Source organism: Condylura cristata, unplaced genomic scaffold (genome assembly GCF_000260355.1).
Source record: "Condylura cristata isolate star-nosed mole 26May11 unplaced genomic scaffold, ConCri1.0 scaffold00019, whole genome shotgun sequence".
NCBI classification, from domain to species: domain Eukaryota; kingdom Metazoa; phylum Chordata; class Mammalia; order Eulipotyphla; family Talpidae; genus Condylura; species Condylura cristata.
In genome coordinates, this window is record NW_004567120.1 from 8,292,737 (window position 1) to 8,315,856 (window position 23,120).

General features: G+C 32.8%; 1 protein-coding gene across 1 annotated transcript in view; it reads left to right on the forward strand.

Annotated features, from left to right (window-relative positions):
* The window catches only part of DIAPH2 (diaphanous-related formin 2), an 831,186-nt gene that overhangs the window by 50,875 nt on the left and 757,191 nt on the right, over nt 1-23,120 (forward strand). Inside the window, exons 2-3 of the mRNA XM_004685633.2 lie at nt 2,419-2,451; nt 4,965-5,141. Of these exons, the coding sequence (XP_004685690.1) occupies nt 2,419-2,451; nt 4,965-5,141 (210 nt within the window). The remainder of the gene's footprint in view (nt 1-2,418; nt 2,452-4,964; nt 5,142-23,120) is intronic.

The window sequence follows — 23,120 nt, forward strand, 5'->3', positions numbered from 1 at the left end:
ATGTTGGCTTGAATAAAATCTTGCTTTATGGTAATTTGGCAATGAGGAGAGCATAGAAGTAGAAGTAATTACTAGTTGGCTATTGTATTCTGTTAGAATTTAAACCGGGATGATTTGTGTGGGAATGAATAGAGAACTTCAGAAAGTTACGGTGGGTCCTGGCAACTGTTTGGCTGTAGGAAATGAAGGAGAAGGAGGAGACTAGGTGATATGGAAGACTTAAACTTGGATAAGCTGAATGCAGATAGTGTGATTAACATAAATGTTATTCTATTTAAAAGTCTGCCTGGCTCTCTGGGAAAGCATTTTTCCCTCTTTGTGGTCATAAAGTGTTTCTGTTGGGTTATAAATTGTATCCCCATTTTTTCCCTCCTGGCCCAAAACCAGAAAGCTGAAAGACATGATCTGAATCTTAGATGTGTGTCAGTATTAAGTTATAATTAGGAAGGTAAAAATCTAAGAATTATGAAAGACTTAAGAATCTAATTTTATATATGGTTGGTATATGGAGAATAACAAACTAATTAGCCACTGGGAAAACAGAATATATTGGCCAGGGTGAGTTCAGTAGATGCCATGTAAAAATGTATTGAGGAATTACTATGGGTGTCAAAGGAATGTGTTTTTGGGATAATGCTTGATGCTTGATCCTCTCTATAATGATGGTAAAAGAAGTTACCCACCCATAGGGGTATCTGTGATTTTGAATATTCCAGAAAGGGATGTAAATATTGCTAGCAATTTATTTTGTTGTTTCTCTCCTCCTGTGATTACCCTGTAGACATAGATTCAGTTGAGTTACAGATGCAAATCACTTCAGGCATATGTTAATTTAATTTAGAAAACTTGACTAAACCAAATCATAATTTTCCCCCAACTAATAATCTTACTTTAGAAATAATCAATGTTTCCTACCTTGAGTTTATAATCCCAAAGGATGTGAAGAAAAGCAGGAGGTGCTTGAAGGACTATATAATTTGCCTAATAAGCACATAGGTGGACAGGCACATATTTGGATTGTAGCAGGTTTTAACTTTTAAGGCTTTAACATTTCTCATTTTACGTTACAAGAAGTCAGTAAACTCTTCATTGTATGTAAGACAGTTTTTTATAACCCACAGGGAAAATTGAGAGAAAATACCTGCCAAAGATAGTTCTGTGGTGAATTGATTCTCCTAAAATGGCTTCATTACTGATGTAAACAACCCTCTCTTCTTTTAATTTTCCTGAATAGTAAAGATTGACTGGTGGTTGTGTTAGTAGGATGTCATGAGGGTATAGGGTAATCATGTAGAAGTGTAGATTCCTGAGGAAATTAGAATAAGAGTAGAAAAAGAGCTATACCTATGATAATGAATTTACTCCCAGCTGATCCAGATGAGATTGATCTTTAACAAAATTTGGCTGGTGGTATTTGAAAACAATTTCATGAAATCATGAGATAAAATAATTCTCACTTAAAATTTATGTATTTCTCCACACCAATGAGATGGTTATATTTTGAATATTCATGGCTAAGTAGATGTGCAGCAGTTTCTGTTATAAAAAAAAGATGGATTTCACAGCATGTGGTTGCAAGGGTTAATTTAAGTTTCAAACGTGATTTTTAAAACTATTGTTCTTAAATCACATTGCTGAATTGGCACTTGAACACAATTAACTGCCTTTCATGTTCATCGTATGTTCTTGTAAGGTGACGAAGTACAGAATCATTGAATATTTATCTAAATGTTTAGATATTTGCTTACTTTATTTTCACATTGCTCTACTACTTTAGTTTTGCTGTATTCTTGTTCAAATTGTGATGTCCATCTGTGTCACATAATAGTTATTAAACATTATATTCTGTTAAGAATATACCATTACCAATAATTTTTCAGCATTAGAAGTAGAAAACCAGGTACAAAAAAGTGTTGGGAGGTTTTCAAAATGAGCATATATTAACAGAACCCATACTTATATTTAGAATATCTATAAAGGTGTCATTTCCATCTATCAGATATAACTCTTAAGTTCTGAGACTGAGCTATGTAATTACTATTAAATGATACTTGTTCTATTCTTCACTTAAAAAATATATATCTTAAAATCATTTTTCATTCTAAAACTTTGAAATATAATTTTTCATTCTGAAACTTTGACAGAGCTTATGAAGATGCTATATTGATCCAAATATGACTTTGGGACCTTGGGAATCATCTTATAAAAAAATCTCCTTGCCTTCATTTTTAATCCTGAGGAAGTAGATTTTTTTTTGTTTGTAAAGAATGTGCATGTTCATACATCTACAAACTTTTTAATTCTTTTTTACTATAGTTGATAAAATAAAAGATGAAAATCATTCAGTTGTTGTTTTCTTGTTTTCTGTATAAAATTCTCTTATCTGACAAGTTTTTTTCCCCCTTTTTGATTTAATAGAACATTCAAATAAAAACTTTGGCAGATGATGTGGTAAGGTGGTCATCTTAGTAGCATGTTATTATATTACTTTTGCATGTTGCCTTTTTATTAAAGTGGGTGGACATTAAAGCATTGTATATGTAAGATATAAAATGTCTGGATATTTATGAAACACATTGTAAATAGAATTTTTCAATGGAGTGACTTTTATTTTTTGAATATTGTATAAGATCTCAGAAAATTTTGAAATTATATCATACAGATATATTTAGTTACCTTAATCAAAAATTTTAAATTCTCTCTTGTAAATCTAACTCTGGAAGACACAAAAGTTTCCTTTTTTGATATCAAAGAAAATTGACTATGAATATGTTAAAACTTAATATTAACATAGTTCAGTATGTTCTAATTTATTACAATCCAGTAATATAATATTGGAATAAAATAATTTAAATAGAAAGAAAGATAAGATCATTGTTTTAATAGCATATATGATACTAAATTTTAAATCCTTAATTATTTGTGAGCCAAGTAAAACTTATTAATAGTTAGGGGCTCAAAAAATGATGGGCTCAAAATTTAAATATGCCATTTTTATAGATTAAACTTAAAAACATAGTATTTTGGGTCCGTGCCAATTTTTTTTCTTTGTGAAATTTCCTATTTACAAATAATGGAAAATATTGTTGGTGATTTAATGAACTGAAAGTATATGGTTAGCCTCATCTTCTTACCAAGATATATCTAAGAGCAAAAGCCAATTTTCTAAATAGTGGTAATATATATATAAATAACTCAGTAAACTATAGCTAACAGTATGAAAATAATTATTAATTATATATATAATTAATTATCATACAGGGAAAGGAGCAGGGATGTATTAATTTAATGGTTGATTGCATATTTAAATGCTTTTATGTCCACTAAATATTTTAGGGAAATTTAACTCTCAGATGTATATTCACCTTATTTGGGATTACTTGATTTTTTTTCTTGAATTGTTCAAAAATATACTACATATCTAAATGAGCTTTATTTTCCTCCAAGAGTTTAGAGTAAATTTAAAAATGTAACCCAAGATGATTGAAAAAATGAACCTTAAATTAATGTGAACAGTGAGATAGGAAACAAAGGATTGTTAATTTAGTGAGTCATTTTTTTCTGTGCAATGAGAAAGGTGATTTGGATGAGTCTTTATGTTTCTCCCCAAATCTAAAATATTATGAATTATATAATATCTTTGTAAACAATTGTACAAAAATGAATTGTAATCCTAAATAAGTTGATTAAAATGTCTCATATTTCCTTCAAAGTAAAACTTTTAATAAATAAGTGTTCTATGAATCAAAATGTCTTTTAATGGAGCATTAGTGGAATTTAATGTGCTATGGTAAAAACTTCAATGATGCTTTTTGTATTGTTGAAGTGATTTATAGGGACTCAATAACATGGTAGTGAAGATATACTTTCTTCATAGCTAACATGTCTGCATGTTTAATGTGAGCTAATAGTATGCATGTGTTTGCTAACCAAACCAAAAATAAAACAGTTGTATTCAGTTTTATGGTTATTACTAATTTTTGAAGTCTATTATTTGTAGTTTAAAAGTGAATGGCCTGCTTACACATAAGTGGGGTCATTAACTCACTATATGAAATGTCAAGCTAATAGTTAGAGATTGTACATGGAATTAATGGTTCACTGTCAATATCTATGAAATAGCAGATATTTCATAATAGTAGTTATGGGAATAAGATATTTCTTTTTATGGTATGTTTCCATGCTCCCTGTTGGCTCCCTTTTTAGAGGAGAAAAAACGTGGGGGGAACTAATAGTTCTTGTAGCAGCAAATAGCAATAAGGAGCAAATAAGTACACTGCACATACCAACTTATTTAAACCTCACAATAGTACATTTAATTTAATTATATCCTATAATTTAGCCCCATTTTAGAGATGAGGAAATAGTCATGCAGAGGCCAAGTAATTTGTACAGTGTGATTTAGCTAGTGAGTGGCAGATTCAGTCTCAGGTAGCCTGGTTCCAGGATCCATGCTTTCAGCCATTTTACTCTAGTGCTTCACTAACAGTTTTTCATAGATATTTGTCACAAATTTGGCCACTGTAAAAAAGATTAACATAACAATAATTTCCCCCTTTAGAATTGTATATCAGAACTCTTTATTTTCTGTCTCATTTTTTCCTAGTTGTCACCAGACACATTTTCCCTCAGACAACCATCCAACTTTGATGCAGGACATTTTTTCACCTACTTACTGTGCAAAATAAAACAGCAAGGGGCAGAGTTTCACTTTTGAGGAGTACTTTTCACTCCCCAGGCTTCTGAGACTGAAGGGCTACTTTTTGCCACCTTCTGAGGGTTTCAAATGAGTACAATCTCTAACTGAAGCTTGCTGCTTAAAATATAGTTTTGTATTGTATTGTCAAAAGACAGTAATGATATATATTATACTAAGTGCCATTTTGATGTTTCAGTTCTTCTTGTGTATGGCTCTTGATTTCTTTCTTTCTTTCTTTCTTTCTTTTTTTTTTTTCTGTTTGCAGCGTGACCGAATTACAAGTTTTAGGAAATCTACTGTCAAAAAAGAAAAACCTCTTATTCAACATCCTATTGATTCTCAAGCTGTGATGAGTGAGTTTCCAGCAGCTCAGCCATTATATGATGAACGATCTTTGAATTTGTCAGAAAAGGAAGTACTGGATCTTTTTGAAAAAATGATGGTAAGTTAGACTCCTAATTTATTGTCATTTTTAAATACTTGTGCCCAGAATAGCAGTGGGTTTTAAGTAGATGTGTTTTGTATGGACTGTGTTTATAACACATAAAGGAGAGAGCAGAAACTTTTTGATATAACACTGCTATTTTCAAAACTGTTTTTTGAGCTAAAACATCCTCACCTATCTATAACTGTCACTTTGCACTTCTAATAGCCCAGGCTATTTTATTTATTTTTGTTCTCCTGTATTTACTAGTATCTGGTACATTGGATCAATTTTTAATTAACCCATTTGTGTTTCTATTTCTATAAAGCAAAATAGACCTAAGTTTACCTTTCTGAAAACAGCACAAGGTATCTTGTTGGATATGTGAAATAGAGTTGGCAGGACAGAGGGTAAAAAAATAGAGAGGACACAAACTGCTAAACATGGAGCTTCCATATGACCTAGCAATCCCACCCCTAGGTATCTACCCAAAAGACACAAATACACTGATTCAAAAGATACCTGCACCCCCATGTTTACTTCTGCTTTATTTAAAATTGGAAAGACATGGAAACAGCCCAAATGCCCAAAAGTAGATTACTGGATTAAAAAGATGTGGTACATATACACAATGGAATATTACTCAGCAACCAAAAATAATACACACATGCCTTTTGCAGCAACATGGATGGAGCTGGAAAAGATCATGCTTAGTGAAATAAGCCAGAAAGAGAAAAAAAAATACCGGATGGTTTCACTCATAGAAGGAGTATAAAGGACCAGGGGAGAAAATGATAATAATAATAATAATAATGAACAACTATATACCAGAGACATTTTATGGGGGTGGAGTGGGGGATGGGATCAAAAACAGTGGGGGGAGGGAGTGCACTGGACTATGGTGATGGGACATGGGTGATTTGGTGATGGGAAGCCCAAGGGGATTACAACTGAGATGGAAAAATCCACAAAATGATGTAAAAATAAACTATTATATATAATATATGTTATATAATAATATATATTATGTATATATATAATATATATAATATTGTATATATATAATATATATATATATATAGAAAGAGAGAGAGAGAGGCAGAGAGGACAGAGAAATTAGTCCATTAATCTATTTAACATGTTCTACTGACAATGATCTTTACAGCCAATGATTCCTACCATATTTCTTATAGCTTACAACTTGTGTTGCAGATTATTTCTTAGATAATAAATATAACATTTTGACTATCCACCAGTTTAATATAGGAAGAAGAGATGAGGCATTCAAAGGTCTTTTTAGCTACACCAAAATAAAAGGTTATCAAATAAATTTCTGTTCTTTCTTCAGTTGTCAATATTTCCTGATCACTATGCTGCCTGTCAATTTCCTACATGGTTACCTTAATCGTTCTCAAAAGATAAAATAACAAAAGGAGCAGAAACATTCCTTGATACCATTAAAACTCTTAATCTTTTGAAATTTTCTTCTCTTCAACTTAAACTTCACTCAGATTATATTCACTGCTTTAATCTACTGGCCAATTGGTTACTAATTTTATAGTATGAAACAGTTCTTTGAGTGCACCAGTGGCATCAAAAATCTCAGCACTACAGGCCCTCTTTCCTTGCCCAGTTCCATTGGTTCTGCTTTCGTAGTGACTTTTACATCTTTTTCCACAGTTTTCCTCCAACTATTCTTGCCCTTGTTTGGATAATGTTGTTCTCTATTTGTTTTTGTGGTCTGCAAAAATAACCTCCTAATGGATCATCTTCCTGCCCAGTTAGCAGGTTACTGAGCAGTCAGAAGGCTACTGAAATAAAGCTTAGAGAGAGGCTAAATAAATTGATTCTCTAACTTGCCAACTATAATAAGATAGTGAGCTGGAACTTAATTTAGGACATTTTTATGTACATCTATCTTTAATAAAATTGTACTAATCTCCAAATAAAATTAATGTCTTCCGAGCATGTATGCTGAGTGGAAGTAGAAGGAAACTTAGAGGTTCATCTGGTACTAAGTAAAGCTAGCCTGGGGTGCCTTATTCCCTAATGATGATGGGAAGTTGTCTGTAATCACTTTTTATAGAGTACTACTTGAAAAGATAGAAGACAATGATTTAGTTAAAATGCCATTATCAAAGTTGATTGGAATAAGACACCAAATTTATTCTGATTCTGAAATACAGAAATAGATTTCCAGATATGTGATTTCCCTTTTTTATTTCACTTCTTGTGGCTCTTTCTTGTACAGATAATGTAATAGGTGTTGTCCTACTTGATGACTATTATGATAATCTTGATTTTTTTAAAAATTTTTACTTTTTATAGTGCTATTTCTTGATCACTTTCTAAACTTTAGAACACTACAAATATTTAGGTCATTTGGCTTAAGCACTATAGATATGTTTTAGAACAACATATCCTCAAGTGTAAGACATTTCAAATAGTCGCATAAACTTGTATCATGTTACAAATAGGAAAAGTGTATGAGATGCTTGACAAGAAATAAATGACCTTAAAATAGCTAATACAGTTAAACAATTTATTATATGGAATTTCTGGGTAATGTTATATTTTGTTGAGTCTCTTGGTGAAATATTTAAATAATAAAAGGCAATATTAAAAAATAATCCCATTTTACTCTGATAATTGAAACTGCTGTTATGCCTCAAGATCATATCTGTCATCAGCTGTTCTCACTATATAGGCTTGTAGTTGTAGATAATAAGGGATATTGGACTAAATCTGAAATTACTGTAGGACATGCTTTTTTTAAAAAAAAGTTATTAACTCTTTTATTATATTACTATAACTCTTATTTAATTACTAAAAGGTCATTTTAAAAATCACTTGACTATATCTAAGTAAAATCTTGGGATGAGTCCAGTTATCTGAAAGATTTGAATGGTTAGGCTTTACTGCACTGGCGTATTGGTAGATTACTAATGTTCATTGACTCTGACATCTAGTTTATGCTTTGGTATGTCATTTTTCATATTGTAGATAATAAATGAAGCAATTATAGACAGATCTTTTAATGGTAATGTTCTTAGTGGCTATCATTGACAGATTTAAAGACCACATTTGAAACATTAGATAACTGTTTACTTTTATGGAGCACATGCTATTGAATACTAACATGTCTTATATGGTTTGCAAACTTAATTTTGTTCTTAGAATATGGTCACAGCCTACTTCTTTTTATGTGATTTTTATAATTACCTGCATGTTGTAAATTATACTTGCCCTTTAAGAGTCTTATTCCCAACTACAACACCAAGAAACGATTCCTGTTCCCCTCCCTTATTCAGAGTCATGGTTTCAAATCTTTGACAAACAGGTAAAAGGTAGCAGGATGAAAACAACAATGCAACTCTTATTTTTTGTTGTTAACTTTAAAAGGTAACTGAACTACAGAAGTGTATTATATATTATCTTTAATTTGAAATTTGAAAGAGGTTCATATTTTTAACCTTTCGCATTTTTATCAGAGACATTTTATACTGCCTCTTAATAGGATCGGTGAAATATCTTCTTCCTACTTTAATAATTATTCTATAATTGAATAACTTCAACATTTTAAGTTTCAAAGCTTTTTAGCTTATTGAGAATAGCTGAACATATTTTTGACATTTTGTATAACATTTAGGGGCTATTATTTAATCATTTTAATTTGTTTTTATCCAAACTGAATTAATTATAGCAAGAATGTCTGGACACTTGTGTTTTCTTTTGTATATTATTGATGTCTGTATGCAAATTTTCTTTAGTAAATGGTGGGAGAGGGAATTTCTATTTTAAGCTTAAAACAGATACAATAAACGCTTCTTATAAATTCAATTTGGAATTTAATTTTTATTAAGTTGCACAGGTCTATTGAATATAGGCCCATCTTGCATTGATGGCATTGTATTTATATTGATAAGTCAGTAAGGACTGTGTTCTAATATTGGCAATTAATGTGCCAAAGATGAGACTAGTTATGACTTATGATTGAAATTTAAATACACTTTATTTGAACCTTATTTATTAAAGGCCATATTTACTATATGATTGCATATGCAAATATGTTTTAATATGGTGTTTCTATTCAGCAATTTATATAAATATATTTTGCAAATTTAGCATAATTTAATAATAGTGTAGTGATATAAAATGGATACTGAATTATCTATCCTATATTCCATCTGCTAGAACTCTCATAAATAATCCCAAGATTTCTAATTTTTGTTTTCCCACTTTCATCAATTTAGAGAGAATATTTGACTTTCAGCCCCAGGGTTATACTTTAACCCAAACATATTTGCTCTTCCTAACTGCAATAATGAGTTTCTTTTTCACCCAAACCCAATCTTTTAAGAGTTGATTATCTTGGGTGAGAATATTTTAGTGTACTCAGTATAAGTAATTTTAATTAATATTTAAGTTACTATCCAATAAATTATTTGTAAAATAGATTTTAAAGCCATAATTAATAGTGGAAATATTTTTTTTTCTCAGAGATGAGTAGAACCTTAGAAAATTTCTAGAGAGCATGATTTCTACTGTATAGACTTCTAACATTAACAATATCCTTACTCCATATCATTAGATTGAGAATGCCAGCATCATTTCTAGAGAATATATATCATTTTCTTATGTAGACTCTTAGGAAAAGGCATATAAAGGAGGAATAAAACTTATCCAGATGTCTGAATGGTAATTGCTAAACATAATTCACACAGAATATTCACAACTGAGGGAGTATAGTATAGAAATCTCAGGAAGAGGAATCAAACCATCTAAGCTTGCTAATTGAAGCTGGTAAACTTACAGTTCACTGCCTGTGTTCTTGGTTTATATATGTATATATACACACATATACATAAATATATAAACATATATGGTTATATATTTATATATAAATAAACACATATGTTATATACAGCATATATATAACATATATGCACACACATATATAAATATATAAACATATGTTTATATATTTATATATAAAGGGTATTTCCAAAATATCCTTTTTCTACTAGCATTGTCATGAATGTATTTTCACAACCAATTATTGATATGTGTAATGTGCCATATGATATATTACATACTGGTGGAACAAAGATGAATGTAACACCTAGAGGTTGGTTAGGGAGACATCTGAGCAAAACAAATGATTAATTTGTTACTAGGACAGCTGTAAGTGGGACACTGTGGGTATTTATCCCAGTGCAGAGCTCAGGGGGGAAATGGGAAAGACCTGTATATGCTGTGAAACCGAGTGCTGTTTCTGAATTTTGGTCTTTGTTTATTAACATTAAAACATTCTTGAAATTTGAACTACTTAATTCATCAAGGTCCAGTGCATTTCATATGCTACATACTATTCTAAGCTTTTAGGGGGAGATAGCAGAGATCAATGCAACAAAAATCTCTGCTGTAGAAGATAATGTTTTGATAGGGTTGATACTCAGAACATAGGAGTAATTATAGAAAAGAAAATCAAAGAAAATTCCTTTGTCACAGAGTTTATTTGACTACTCTCCACTGAGTGACAGATCTTTCTAGGTGTAGGGGAAATAAAGATAAGGCCCTATCCCTGCCTCTACAATTTTATTTTGTATAGTTCATGAAGTAAAAATTATTTGTGTATTTTTAAATGGCTAAAAAATTAAGACTGTTTCAGAGCACATGAAAATTATATAAAATTCAGTGTTCATAAATAAAGTTTTGTGCAATGCAGACATGACCATTTGTTGATAAAATGTTACTATAATATGTAAACAAATGTGCTACAACTGCTGGATTGAGTAATTGACACTAAGACTGTGACCCACAAAGCCTAAACATTTACTGTCTGGTCCATAAGAAAAAGTTTATAAACCTCTAGACTGATGTAGTGGTCTCTAAACCTTATGACTTCTTATCTTGTTGGAAGAAATGTATTTGTACAAAGTAACCCCACTATATGTCATTTTAAAATGATACCTATATGTACATAGATATATATATCTATTCTAATACTATGAAACATTATAAAATACAGACATAGTAAAATATGAGAAAAAACATGAAAATAAATTTAATGATTTAAGTTCACTTTATTTATTAATGGTACAAATGTTTACTGTCATGATTAATAACTTTTTAGTGAGGGCAATGTCAACGTGTCACTATATTTTATGCCATGTTAAAAATATAGAAATGAGGTTTAGTTCCAAGTTCATTTTATTTTTTAAAATAATAAGCTATTCTTTTAATTGTGGTAACATTTGGATTCTCCCCATCAGGTATTGCCATCAGAGGGTGCCCTCTATCTAATCACCCATAGTCCACCATTATAGTCCATTATGCTTTCTTCCCCTTTGGTCTAATCTTTTATGGTTAGAACTTAAAATTGACAAAGATATGCAGGTCCTAGTGGAAAAATAACACCATTAGCAATGCTTATTAAATCACTCTTTTAACTTTATTTCCCACTTTGAATTCCTTTTTATGTCTTTCTCTTGTCTAATTTCTCTAGCTAGATTTTCCATTTCTATTTTGAATAGTAGTATTAAATGTGAACATCTTCGTCTTGTACCAAATCTTGGAGGGTAACCTTTTAATCAGTCAACATTGAGTATGTTGTTAGCTATGGATTTGTTATATATGACCTTTGTTATGGGGTGGGATGTTTTATCTACCTTAATTTTTTGAGGGTTTTCATCATAAATGGATGTGGTATCTTATCAAATACTTTCTCAACACTGATGTGATTTTCATCTTCTTTTGTTGATGTAGTGAATAACATTAGTCATGTTTTGGAACTTGAACCACTGTTGCATCCCTGGAATTAATTCCATTTTGTCATGGTGTATAATCTTTTGATTATACACTTTGCTGAGACTTTAATAAGAATTTTTGCATCTGTTTTCATCAGCGATGTTGATCTGTTATCTTTTATATTTTTAAGATTTATTTATTTATGTGTACAGAGTTGGGATGCAGGCCAGAGGTGTGAGGGGTGAGAAAATTCTCCAGAGACAGAGTGGGGACCAGAATAGACAGATTGGTGAAGTACACTGCTGAGGGAAGTACCAGGTGAAACTGGAGAGGTCTGCTGTGCCATGTGGGTCACCTCTGGGCCAAAGATCAAACTCACACTGAAGTGGCTGCGGCTAGCTTTGTAGTGTTGAGCTTTAACCCATTGCGCCACCAGGAAGGGCCCTGTTTTTGTCTTTTATTTTGAAGTTTGTCTTATTTTTGGTGTAAGAGTGGTGTTGGTCTCATTAAATGTATTTGGAAATATTTTTTCTCAATTTTCAGAAGAGTTTTAGAAGTATAGTCATTTGTTTGTGTTTGAAAGTTTTTAGAATTCATTAGTAAAACCAGTTGGCCCCAAGGCTTTTGGTATTTTGGAAAAATTTGGTAAGTATTACAATTTCCTTTCTTGTGATCAGTCTGTTAATATTTTCTATTTCTTCCTGATTCATGCTCAGGAGGTTATATATTTCTAGGAATTTGTCCATTTCTTCTAGGTTATTGAATTTACTGGCATAGAGATGCTCAAATTAATCTCTTATGCTTCTTTGCATTACTGAGTTGTCTGTTGTAACTACTCTTGTTTCATTTCTAATATATTGCTTTGAGTTTTCTTTTCTTTTTTTTTTTTGTGTGTGTGTAAGTCTAGATAGGGGTTTGTCTATTTTTTTTGTTTTTACAAAGAACCAGCTTTTGGTCTCATTAGTCTTTTGGACTGTTTTTACTTCTGTTTCACTTATTTCTGCTCAAAAACAACCCCCTCCTTCTATCTTCTTGTTGAACTCTTTAATCTCTGTTTTACATTTATTAAATTTATTTCTCTTGACATTCATTTCCTGAATTTTCTTCCATTTCTTTTAATTTTTTAATCATGGCAATTTTGAGCTCTCTTTCATATAGCAAGATAAGATATTCCATATCTTTCTGTTGGATTCCAAAAGGTCATTCTCTTCTTGTTGGGGTCATGTGCCCTGGAGGTCTCAAGTTACAATGAACAGTGAATTTTCTGCTATTTCATTTTGTTAGTTTAGGTTTTCTCCCTAGGATTCCTGTACCTCTAGCAGTATCATTTTGGGAGCTTCCAAGAAACCCTGAGAGAATACTCTAGTGAGAGCAGGTGCAACTGCTGTTTCCACACACTAGCCACAACCAACAAGGATGCCATTTGTTCACAAGGTTGAGCTCACTGGGGCTACTTTCAGTCTTTGGCTACATATGCTAGTCATCATACATATGCTAGCCTTTCAGGACTTCCAAAATCAGTTTAAGGGGCTAGGATGTGGGTAGGAACTATTCCCTACTCCCTGAGGCAGGGTCCTACAATCTCTGCTCACAGAGTTTACATGCTGTTTCTGGCTACCCAAGCCAGGTTCTGGCCTGGAGGTTGAGTCGGGGAGAGGAAGTAAGAGGTGATGTGGATGGGGAGATGGCTACAACAGGCTTTCTGAAGCAGTCCGTGACACCCCTCAGAGAAGGTTATTAGCTATATATCCAGGAGACCAGCCATCTTGGGCTACAACAGCGAAGAGATGGAGAGCATATTGGGTACAAGTGGGAGTCTCTCCTAAATGCCTTTGTTTTATTTTAAAAAAGAATAGTTACACATCTTTAAAGATACAGTACCCAATGCAATGATAGTGAAGGAAAGGATGAATAGATAGGACTACATGAAGTTAAAAAGTTTCTGTACAGGGGCCCTCCCTGGTGGCGCAGCGGGTTAAAGCACAGCACTGAGAAGCTAAAGTCACTTCCGCATGAGTTCGATTCCCGCCTGCCCCGGAGGTGACCACATGGCGTGGCAGACCTCTCCTGACCCACCCGCTGCTCCCCTCAGCAGTGTACTTCCTCAATCTGCCTGTTCTGCTCCCCACTCTGTCTCTGGTGAAGCCTCTTGCCGCCCCTGAGCCTCTGGCCTGTATCCCAGTTCTGTATGTACAAAGAAATAAATCTTTAAAAAAAAAAGTTTCTGTACAGGAAGAGACATTACAAAAACAGTCATCCCACTGATTGAGAAAAAAATTTTTCATGCAATACTAGCAATATAGGATTGATCACAAAGATATACAAAGAAATGATGAAACTCACCAAAAATAAACGAACCCATCAAAAAATGGGCATATGAACTAAAAAGACATTTCTCCAAAGAGGAAATACAGACAGCCAACCAGCATATGAAAACATATTCACTATCAGTGTAATAAGGGAGATGCAAATTTTTTTTAAGGAGATACCACCTCACCAGTGAGAATGGCACATCTTAAAACGACTATCAACAACAAATGTTGGTGAGGATGTGGAGAAAAAGAAACTCTCCTGCACTTCTGGTGGGAGTGCAAACTGTACCACCACTATGGAAAACTGTCTGGAGGTTTCTCAAACTGCTAAACATGGAGCTTCCCTACGACCCAGCAATCCCACTCCTAGGTATCTACCCAAAAGAAACAAAAACACTGATTCAAAAAGACACCTGTACCCCATGTTTATTGCTGCTTTATTTACAATAGGAAAGACATGGAATCAACCCTAATGGCCAAAAGTAGATGACTGGATTAAAAAGATGTGGTATATATACACAGTGGAATATTACCCAGTGATCAAAAAAGATAAGCTCATGACTTTTGCTGCAACATGGATGGAGTTGGAAGGGATCATGATTGGTAAAATAAGCCTGAGAGCATGATTTAACTCATAGCTGGAGCATAAAGGACCAGGGTGGGGGATAATAATAATGAACAACTACATACCAGAGACATTTTACGGGGGAGTAGTGGGGAATGAGATAAAAAATGGGGGAGGGAAAGTGCACGGGACTGTGGTGATGGCACACAGGTGAATTGGTGATGGGAAGCCCAAGGGGTTTACAACTGAGATGGAAAAAGGCACAAAATGATGTCAAAATAAAAAAGTTACATTCTTAACTCTGTATCACTCTCTGCAATTTAACTTCTATCTTGCAATAGATTGACTTTTACATGTGATTAACTTTACTCAGAAATCCTTCTCACTTTAAGATTTATATAAACATCTTCCTATTAAATGAATATTTTTGGTAATTTCATATCTGTTAGATAATTCCCTTAGTTACTCAAAGTAAAATATTTTCTAGATTTCATTATTGATACAATGTAGCAAGTGGTATAAATTAAGGTGTTGCCAAAAAGCATCTGTATTTTCATTTAATTTAGATAAACCTCCCATAGTGAGTCATTTTTCTAATACTTGTTTCAACAAATTTTCAGAAGTCATTTTTGTGATCTGTCAGTATTTGCTGACAAATGAACATGTTTTAACTTATTGTTATATTGTTTTGCATGTATTATTTTAACTGCCTCTCCCAAGTGTTTCCCCAATGTCACAGGATCGTTCATGTTTTGCTGTTAAAGAAAAAATTCTAAGAGGCTTCAAAAGATGTGCAATTACATGTACAAAATTTCACTAAGATACTGATTGAATATCACATTATTCTAACTAATGCTGGACAGACTGGGAAGGTTTCTTCATGCTCTGGACACTCAGAATTAAATAATCTGCTAATTTGAGAGGACTTTAGCCTCATCATTAGTTAACATTTTAAGGTATAATATACACATTAAGTGAGATTCATTATTGATAATGATATCCATCCATATTTAAAACAGTTATTTAACAGGAGCTAAGCACCTTGTGGTACCGGGTTATTATTAGTCTTAGATTTTTGTTATTTTTTTTTACCGTATGATATGACTGATGAAAATCTTAGATTTTTATGTAGGAGATTTAACAGTCTAGCATTTTCTTGTTCTCTTATGCTTGTATTATTGATATTATCCTTTCATCCCCAATGTATTATGTTTGCAGGGATCTTTTAAATTCACTTTTACACTCATTTGAGGATTGACTTAGTTAAAACTATATAAATAACCTATAAATCTACTTAAGTGTGCACATGTAAACTTCAGTATATTGCAGCACACTGACAGTGAACAAATATGCATTATAAATACCCTGTATTCTCCTTAAGGTATCTCATCTAACACTTGGTTCTATAGGTCCAGTGAGGATTCCAGTGTTAAATATGAACAATTTTTTAAATTGTATTTTTAAATAAAAAAATATTTCACATCTTAGTGAAATATTTATGAGATCTCTTCCTAACCTTTATGAAATGTCTGGACTTGGGAAGCCATTGGCTCAGTGCAGAGCTCAGGATTAAGGATTATGGGAAAGTGAAAATCATATTTGAGTTTTCTAATATATGTATATGTGATTTGAATTTCCCCTCTATATGCTAAAGTGGCGTATGTAGGTATTCAAAAGTGGATTCTCCAACAAGACCTGAAAGCAGAAACAGATGGAATTTGTGCTATATCCACTAACTTTCCCACGATACATGTTTTTACAGACCCTTGCTTTTGGCTCCATATTATTGATAGAGACATTATACTTAGATGATATTTCCTTTCAATTTTGTTTTCTGTATTTTATGTGACTAGTTCATGTAAGTAAAGTTAATTCTATATTTTGAAAACATAAGGTAAATAATTACAGTCAGTTAGAATTGACCAGTTACTTAATTGTATAGAAAAATCACTGATACTTTCATTAGAATTCAAAAGGAAACGTTGTATCCTTATTATTCACAGAGTCTAGAAAAATCCTGAAACATAACTTTAGAAAAGAATAAATGTCTTTAAAAATCAATATATTTAGGTTCCTCCCTGGTGGTGCAGCGGGTTAAAGCACAGCACTAAGAAGTTTAAGCCACTTCTGCATGAGTTCGATTCCCGCCTGCCCTGGAGGTGACCGCATGGCGAGGCAGACCTCTCCTGACCCACCCGCTGCTCCCCTCAGCAGTGTACTTTGTTGATCTGCCTGTTCTGCTCCCCACTCTGTCTCTGGTGGGTCCTCTCACCCTCCGCATCTCTGGCCTGTACCCCAGTTCTGTATGAATAAATAATAAAAAAATCAATATATTTATAACCTTCAAATAACTATAAACTATAATCACTGTTAATGCTAGAGTGTTTTAAAATTATTATACCATTGGTTCACTAACTTCAGGGTACAGGTCCCCTCAAAATAGAAGGTAAAAAAAATGGTTGAGTAATTTAATATTGAGAAGCAAAAAGACAAGGGCGTGGTTTTTTAAAAAATTATATCCTATTTCTTATATTTTTGAAAATATTAGTTTTTATTGTGTTAATGTTGGTTTGCAACACTATGTATGATTTAAGAGTATAGGTGCACACCTCGTCAGCTGTAACCACACCATACCGGTAACTAAAGCGTGGTATCCTCCACCATAGTCCACAGTGTACCCTCCCCTCTTTGCTGCCCACACTTACACTTCTCCTCTGGTAATTTCAATTGCCCTGTCAGAATTCTAGTGTTTATTTTGACTTAGTTTTACTTGTATCTTTTTCTCCCTTTTATTCTAAATGAGTGAAATCATTGTCTTTCACCATCTCACTTATTTTGTTTAGCATAATTAAAAACAGCTCATCTTTTTAATAGGTGAGTATTATTCCATTGTTTATAGGTATCACTTTTGTGCACTCATTAGTCATTGTTCATGTAGGCTGTTTCCAAATCATGGCAATTGTGAACAGTGCTGGAATGAGCATATGACTGCATCTGTCCTCCCAGTTAATTTTCTTTTTGCATTCTTTGGGTCCATAACTAGGAGTGGAATTACTGGATCATATGGCAGATCTATTTTGGGTCTATAGTTAGCAATTTAATTGCTTGGTCATATGGCAGATCTATTTTTTTTTTTTAAGATTTATTTATTTTTGCATACAGAACTGGGATACAGGCCAGAGACTCAGGGGCAGTGAGAGGCTTCACCAGAGACAGAGTGGGGATCAGAATAGGCAGATCGATGAAGTACACTGCTGAGGGGAGCAGCGGGTGGGTCAGGAGAGCTCTGCCACACCATGTGGTCACCTGAGCAGGCGGGAATCGAACTCATGAGGAAGTGGCTTTAGATTCTCAGTGCTGTGCTTTAACCTGCTGCGCCACCAGGGAGGGCCCGGCAGATCTATTTTTAATGTTCTAAGAAACCTCTATATGCTTTTCACAGCAGTTGAATTAGTCTATAGTCCCACTAGCAGTGTACAAGAGTTCCTTTTTCTCCACATCCTTATTAACAGTTGTTTTTTTTTTATCAGGTTTAAGGTGATATCTCATTATGGTTTTGACTTACATTTACCTGATGATCAATTATGATGAATATTTATTCATAAGCTTGTTAGTCATCTGTATATCTTTTTTGGAGTAGTATCTACTTATCACATCTGTCCACTTTTTGACTGGGTTATGTGTTTTCTTGTTGAGTTGTATGTGTTCTTTGTTAATCTTGAATATTATTAGTCTCTTATCATATGTATGAAGTACAAATATTTTCTTCCACTTGGTAGAATATCTGTGTGTTTGAATAATAGTTTCTTTCACTGTGCAGAAGCTTTTTAGCTTGATTATATTTTAATTTGCTTCCCTTGCCTTTCTAGTTGAATAACCAAATATGTCACTGAACTCAAAGTTTTGGAGTGTTTTTTTTTTCACTGTTTTCCTCTATATATTCTAGTTTCAGGTCTTATATTAAAAGCTTCAATTCACTCTGCATTTATTTTTTTCCACATAGTGTGAGATACTGGTTTAGTTTCATTTTTTTGAATGTGTCTTTTCCACTTTCCTAACAACATTTGCTGAGGACACTTTTCTTTCTCCACTGTATTTTCTTGACTCTATTGGCATAAACTAACTGTGATATAAGTGTGAATTTATTTCTGGATTCTTAATTATATTCAATTGGTTTGCATGTCTGTTTTTATTCTGCTACCATACTATTTTATTGCTATAGATTTGTAGTAAGTTTAAAGTCTGAAAGTGTGAAGCTTCCATTCTTTTTTTCAAGATTACTTTGGCCATTTGGTGCTTCTTTCAGTTCCATGCAAATTTGAGTAATGTTTGTTCTGTTTTGTTGAAGAATATAATTCTTTTTCTTTTTTTGTCAAGATTACTTTGCCTATTCAGTGCTATATAAATTTAAGTAATTTGTTTTATTTTAAGAATGCCATTGAAACTTTATAGGGTTGAACTCAATCTATGTATTTCATTGGGGAAAATGATCATTTTAAAAAATATTTTTAATTTTTCCAGTTATGATGGAATATATTTACTGTTTATGTGTTATTCCTCTTTTTTTTTTATACTGTCCTACAATTTTCATTGTATAGGTATTTTTACCTCCTTTGTTAGGTTTACCCCTAGATATTTAATTCTTTTTATGGTGCTGTAAATTGAATTGTGTTTTTCTTGCTATTCTAGTTTTTTGTTTGCATATAGGAGTGCAACAGATTTTTTGTATGTTGTTTTTGTAACCTGCCACTTTACTGTACTGAGTTACTGTTCATAGTAGATTTTAATGGAGTTGTTAATGTTCTCTATGTACATATTATTCACAAATAATTAGAGTTTATTTCTTCTTTCCCAGTGTAGATTTCTTTTATATCATTCTATTGCTTGATTGCACTAGCTAAAACTTCTAACACTATCTTAATAATATTGCTTGTATTTGATCTTAGAGAAAAAGTTTTCAATTTTTCATCATTGAGTATGATATTAGTTGAGCTTGTCATATATTGAATTTTATTATATTCAGGTATATTTCTTCTGTTACCCATTTCTGAGAATTTTTATCATAAATGGATATTGAATCTTATCAAATATTTTCTCTGCATATAGTGATATATGTTCATTCCTTTTGTTGATGTGGTACATTACATTGATTTATTTGTTTATATTGAATCAGCCTTGCATCCCTGAAATAAATTCCACTAAGTCATGATTCTTGGTCCTTTTAATACATTGTTGAACCTGATTTGCTAAGATTTTATTGTAGTATTTTATATTTATGTTCATCAGTTTTATGGGCCTGTATTTTCCTTTTTTTGTGCTATCCATATGCACTTTTGTTATAAGAGAAAGGTTGGGCTCATAAAAATCATTCATTCTTCTACAGTTTTTTCGGGGAGGTGTGAGTTTGGGAAGCTTAAATATTATTTAGTCAATTAAAAGTTTTGTAGTGAAAACCTTAGTGGGATTCTGTTTATGTGGAATCTTTTTCATTAATATTTCAATTTCCTCCTTATAATTGTACTGTTTAGGTTTTCAGTATTTCCTGATTCAGTCTTGGAAAGTGGTATACTTCTAAATAATGTTCCCATTCCTTCTAGAGTACTCCATTCATTAGCATAACTATATTCATCATACTCTCTTCTGAGCCTTTGTATTTCTAAGATGTTTGCTGTAAATTGTCCTTTATTTCCTATTATGTTTATTAGAGTTTTTTTCCCTAGTTTTAGTGAGCCTAGCAATTGCTTATCTGTTTTGATTATCTTTTCAAAGAACCAGCTTTTGCTTCCATTAACCTATTATACTGTCTTTTTTTCACTTTGGTTTATTTTCATTCCAATTTTTATTGATTTCTTTGTAGTGACTTTTTGTATTATTCTTCTTTACCTGGCTTCTTAAGGTGTATGTTTAGATTATTTACTTGACATCTTCCGTGTTTTATTATGTAGGTCTTTGTTGCTGTAGACATTCCTCTTAGTGCTTCTTCTGTTGTATCAATAGGTTCTGGTAGCTCATGTCTTCATTTTCATGTTTCCATGTATTTTTCATCGTTTCTTTTGATTTTCTGGTTACTCCACTAGTTATTCCAGAGCATATTGTTTATTTGCTATGTGTTATATTCTCGTGCTTTCTTTTGGTAGTTGATTTCTAGTTTAATGCCATTGTGATGAGAGAAGGTATTTGATATAATTTCAGTTTTGATGAATGTGTTCATACCTTTTTTGTGTTTGTATGATCCAACATGTGATAATCTGTGTGTGCTTGAGAAGAATATGAGTTAAACTTTTTAAAGTTCAGTGTCCTGTAAATATCTCCTAAGTCTGTCTGGTGAAATGCCCTAGGGAAAACTACTGTTTCCTTCTGATTTTGTCTGGCTTTAGTGTTCATTAATGAAACTGAAGGATTGAAATCCACTACTATTTTGCTGTTAATGTTTTTTTTGTTGTTGTTGTTGCTGTTAGTTGTTTTTTTTGTTTTTTTTTTTTTAAGTTTTGTTTGTTCTTCCTCCTTTTCCCCTTTCTGTGTGCCTCTGGCAACCGCTAATCCACATACTGTTTCCATAAATTTGCCTAGTCTTTAGTAACTGACTCTTCCACTTAGCATAACAAGATTTCTGATTTCAGCCTTGCTATAGTTTCTATTATTACTGTCTTCATTCTTTAGGACTGATGCATATTACATTGTATATACATAACACATTTTTTTCCTATTCATCACTTGATGGGCATTTGGATAACTTTTTCACAATTTGATGAGGCTACTATGAATATTTATGTACAAGTTTTTATGTAGGCATGTTTTCATTTCTCTTCAGAATAAGCTGGGTTACCTGATTACTCTGTATGTAACTTCTTGAGGAACTGCTAGAGTGTTTTCCAAAGTGTTTATATCATTTCATATTGTCACCAGCAGTGCATATGGGTTTCAATCTTTACATCCTCACAAACATTTGTTCTGGTCATCTGCTTTTACATTTAACATCATAATAGGAGTAACATGATATCTCACTATGCTTTTTATTTATATTTCCATAATGAATAATATTGAACATCTTTTCATGTGCTTATTGGTTATTTGCATATATTCTTTAAAGAAATGTCTGATGAAAGAAAATATTTTTTCACCACATATCTGACAAGGGACTAATATCAAAGATATAAAAAGAAGTCATACAATGCAACAAAAAGAAAGCAAATAAACCAATCAAAAAATGGACAGAAGAGCTACACAGGCACTTCTCCAAAGAGGATATGCTGATGGCAAATAGGCCAAATGAAAAGATGTTCGTCATCACTTTCTACAAGTGAAATGTAAATTGAGACCACAATGAGATACCATTTCATACTTGTGAGAATGACCCATATAAAAAAGATCGAAAACAAGTGTGGTAAGGACATGGAGAAAGGGAATCTTCCTATATTGTTAGTGTATAGTGGCTTATACTAGCCCAGGCCCTATGGAAAGAGGTATGGAATTTTTTTCAAAATAGTAAAATAGTAAGTATCTACCAAGAAATACAAAAATACTAATTTATTTTTTAATTTTTTTAAAGATTTATTTATTTGTACATACAGAACTGGGGTACAGGCCAGAGGCTCAGGGGCGGTGAGAGGCTTCACCAGAGACAGAGTGGGGAGCAGAACAGGCAGATCAGTGAAGTACACTGCTGAGGGGAGCAGCAGGTGGGTCAGGAGAGGTCTGCCACGCCATGTGGTCACCTCCAGGGCAGGCGGTAATCGAACTCATGCAGAACTGGCTTTAGCTTCTCAGTGCTGTGCTTTAACCCGCTGTGCCACCAGGGAGGGCCCAAAAACACTAATTTTAAGTGAAACTTGCACTCCTAGTTTATTGTGGTACTATTTATAATAATCATGGGAATAGCCTAAGTACCCCCCCAAAAATGAGTGGATCAAGAAGATATGAGACACACACACACACACAATGGAATATTACTCACCAATCTAAAAAAGATAAACCTATGTAATTTTCAGCAACATGGATAGAACTAGGAGGGATAATGCTCTGTGAAATAAGTCAGAGTGGAAAGGTAATATAAGGGTGTCACTTATATATGGAATAAAGACAATACAAAGGGTAAGATAAGTCCAACATTAATAACTAACCCTTGAAAGCTAACTGTAAATCTGAAGCATCCAGAGTAGGAAGGGTGGGAAAGGGCTAAAAGCAAAGAGGTAAGAGAGTACAATGCACTGTTGTGGTGAACTATGTGTAATTTGGTGGCGGGTGTACTATGGTAAGTATGTCTGAAGGGGGGCATCTTCTACTTCCAAAATACCAATAATAATGCAACCTAATATTACCTCATTAATAATAACTATAACAGTAAAAAATTAAAACAATAGAAATGTAAAG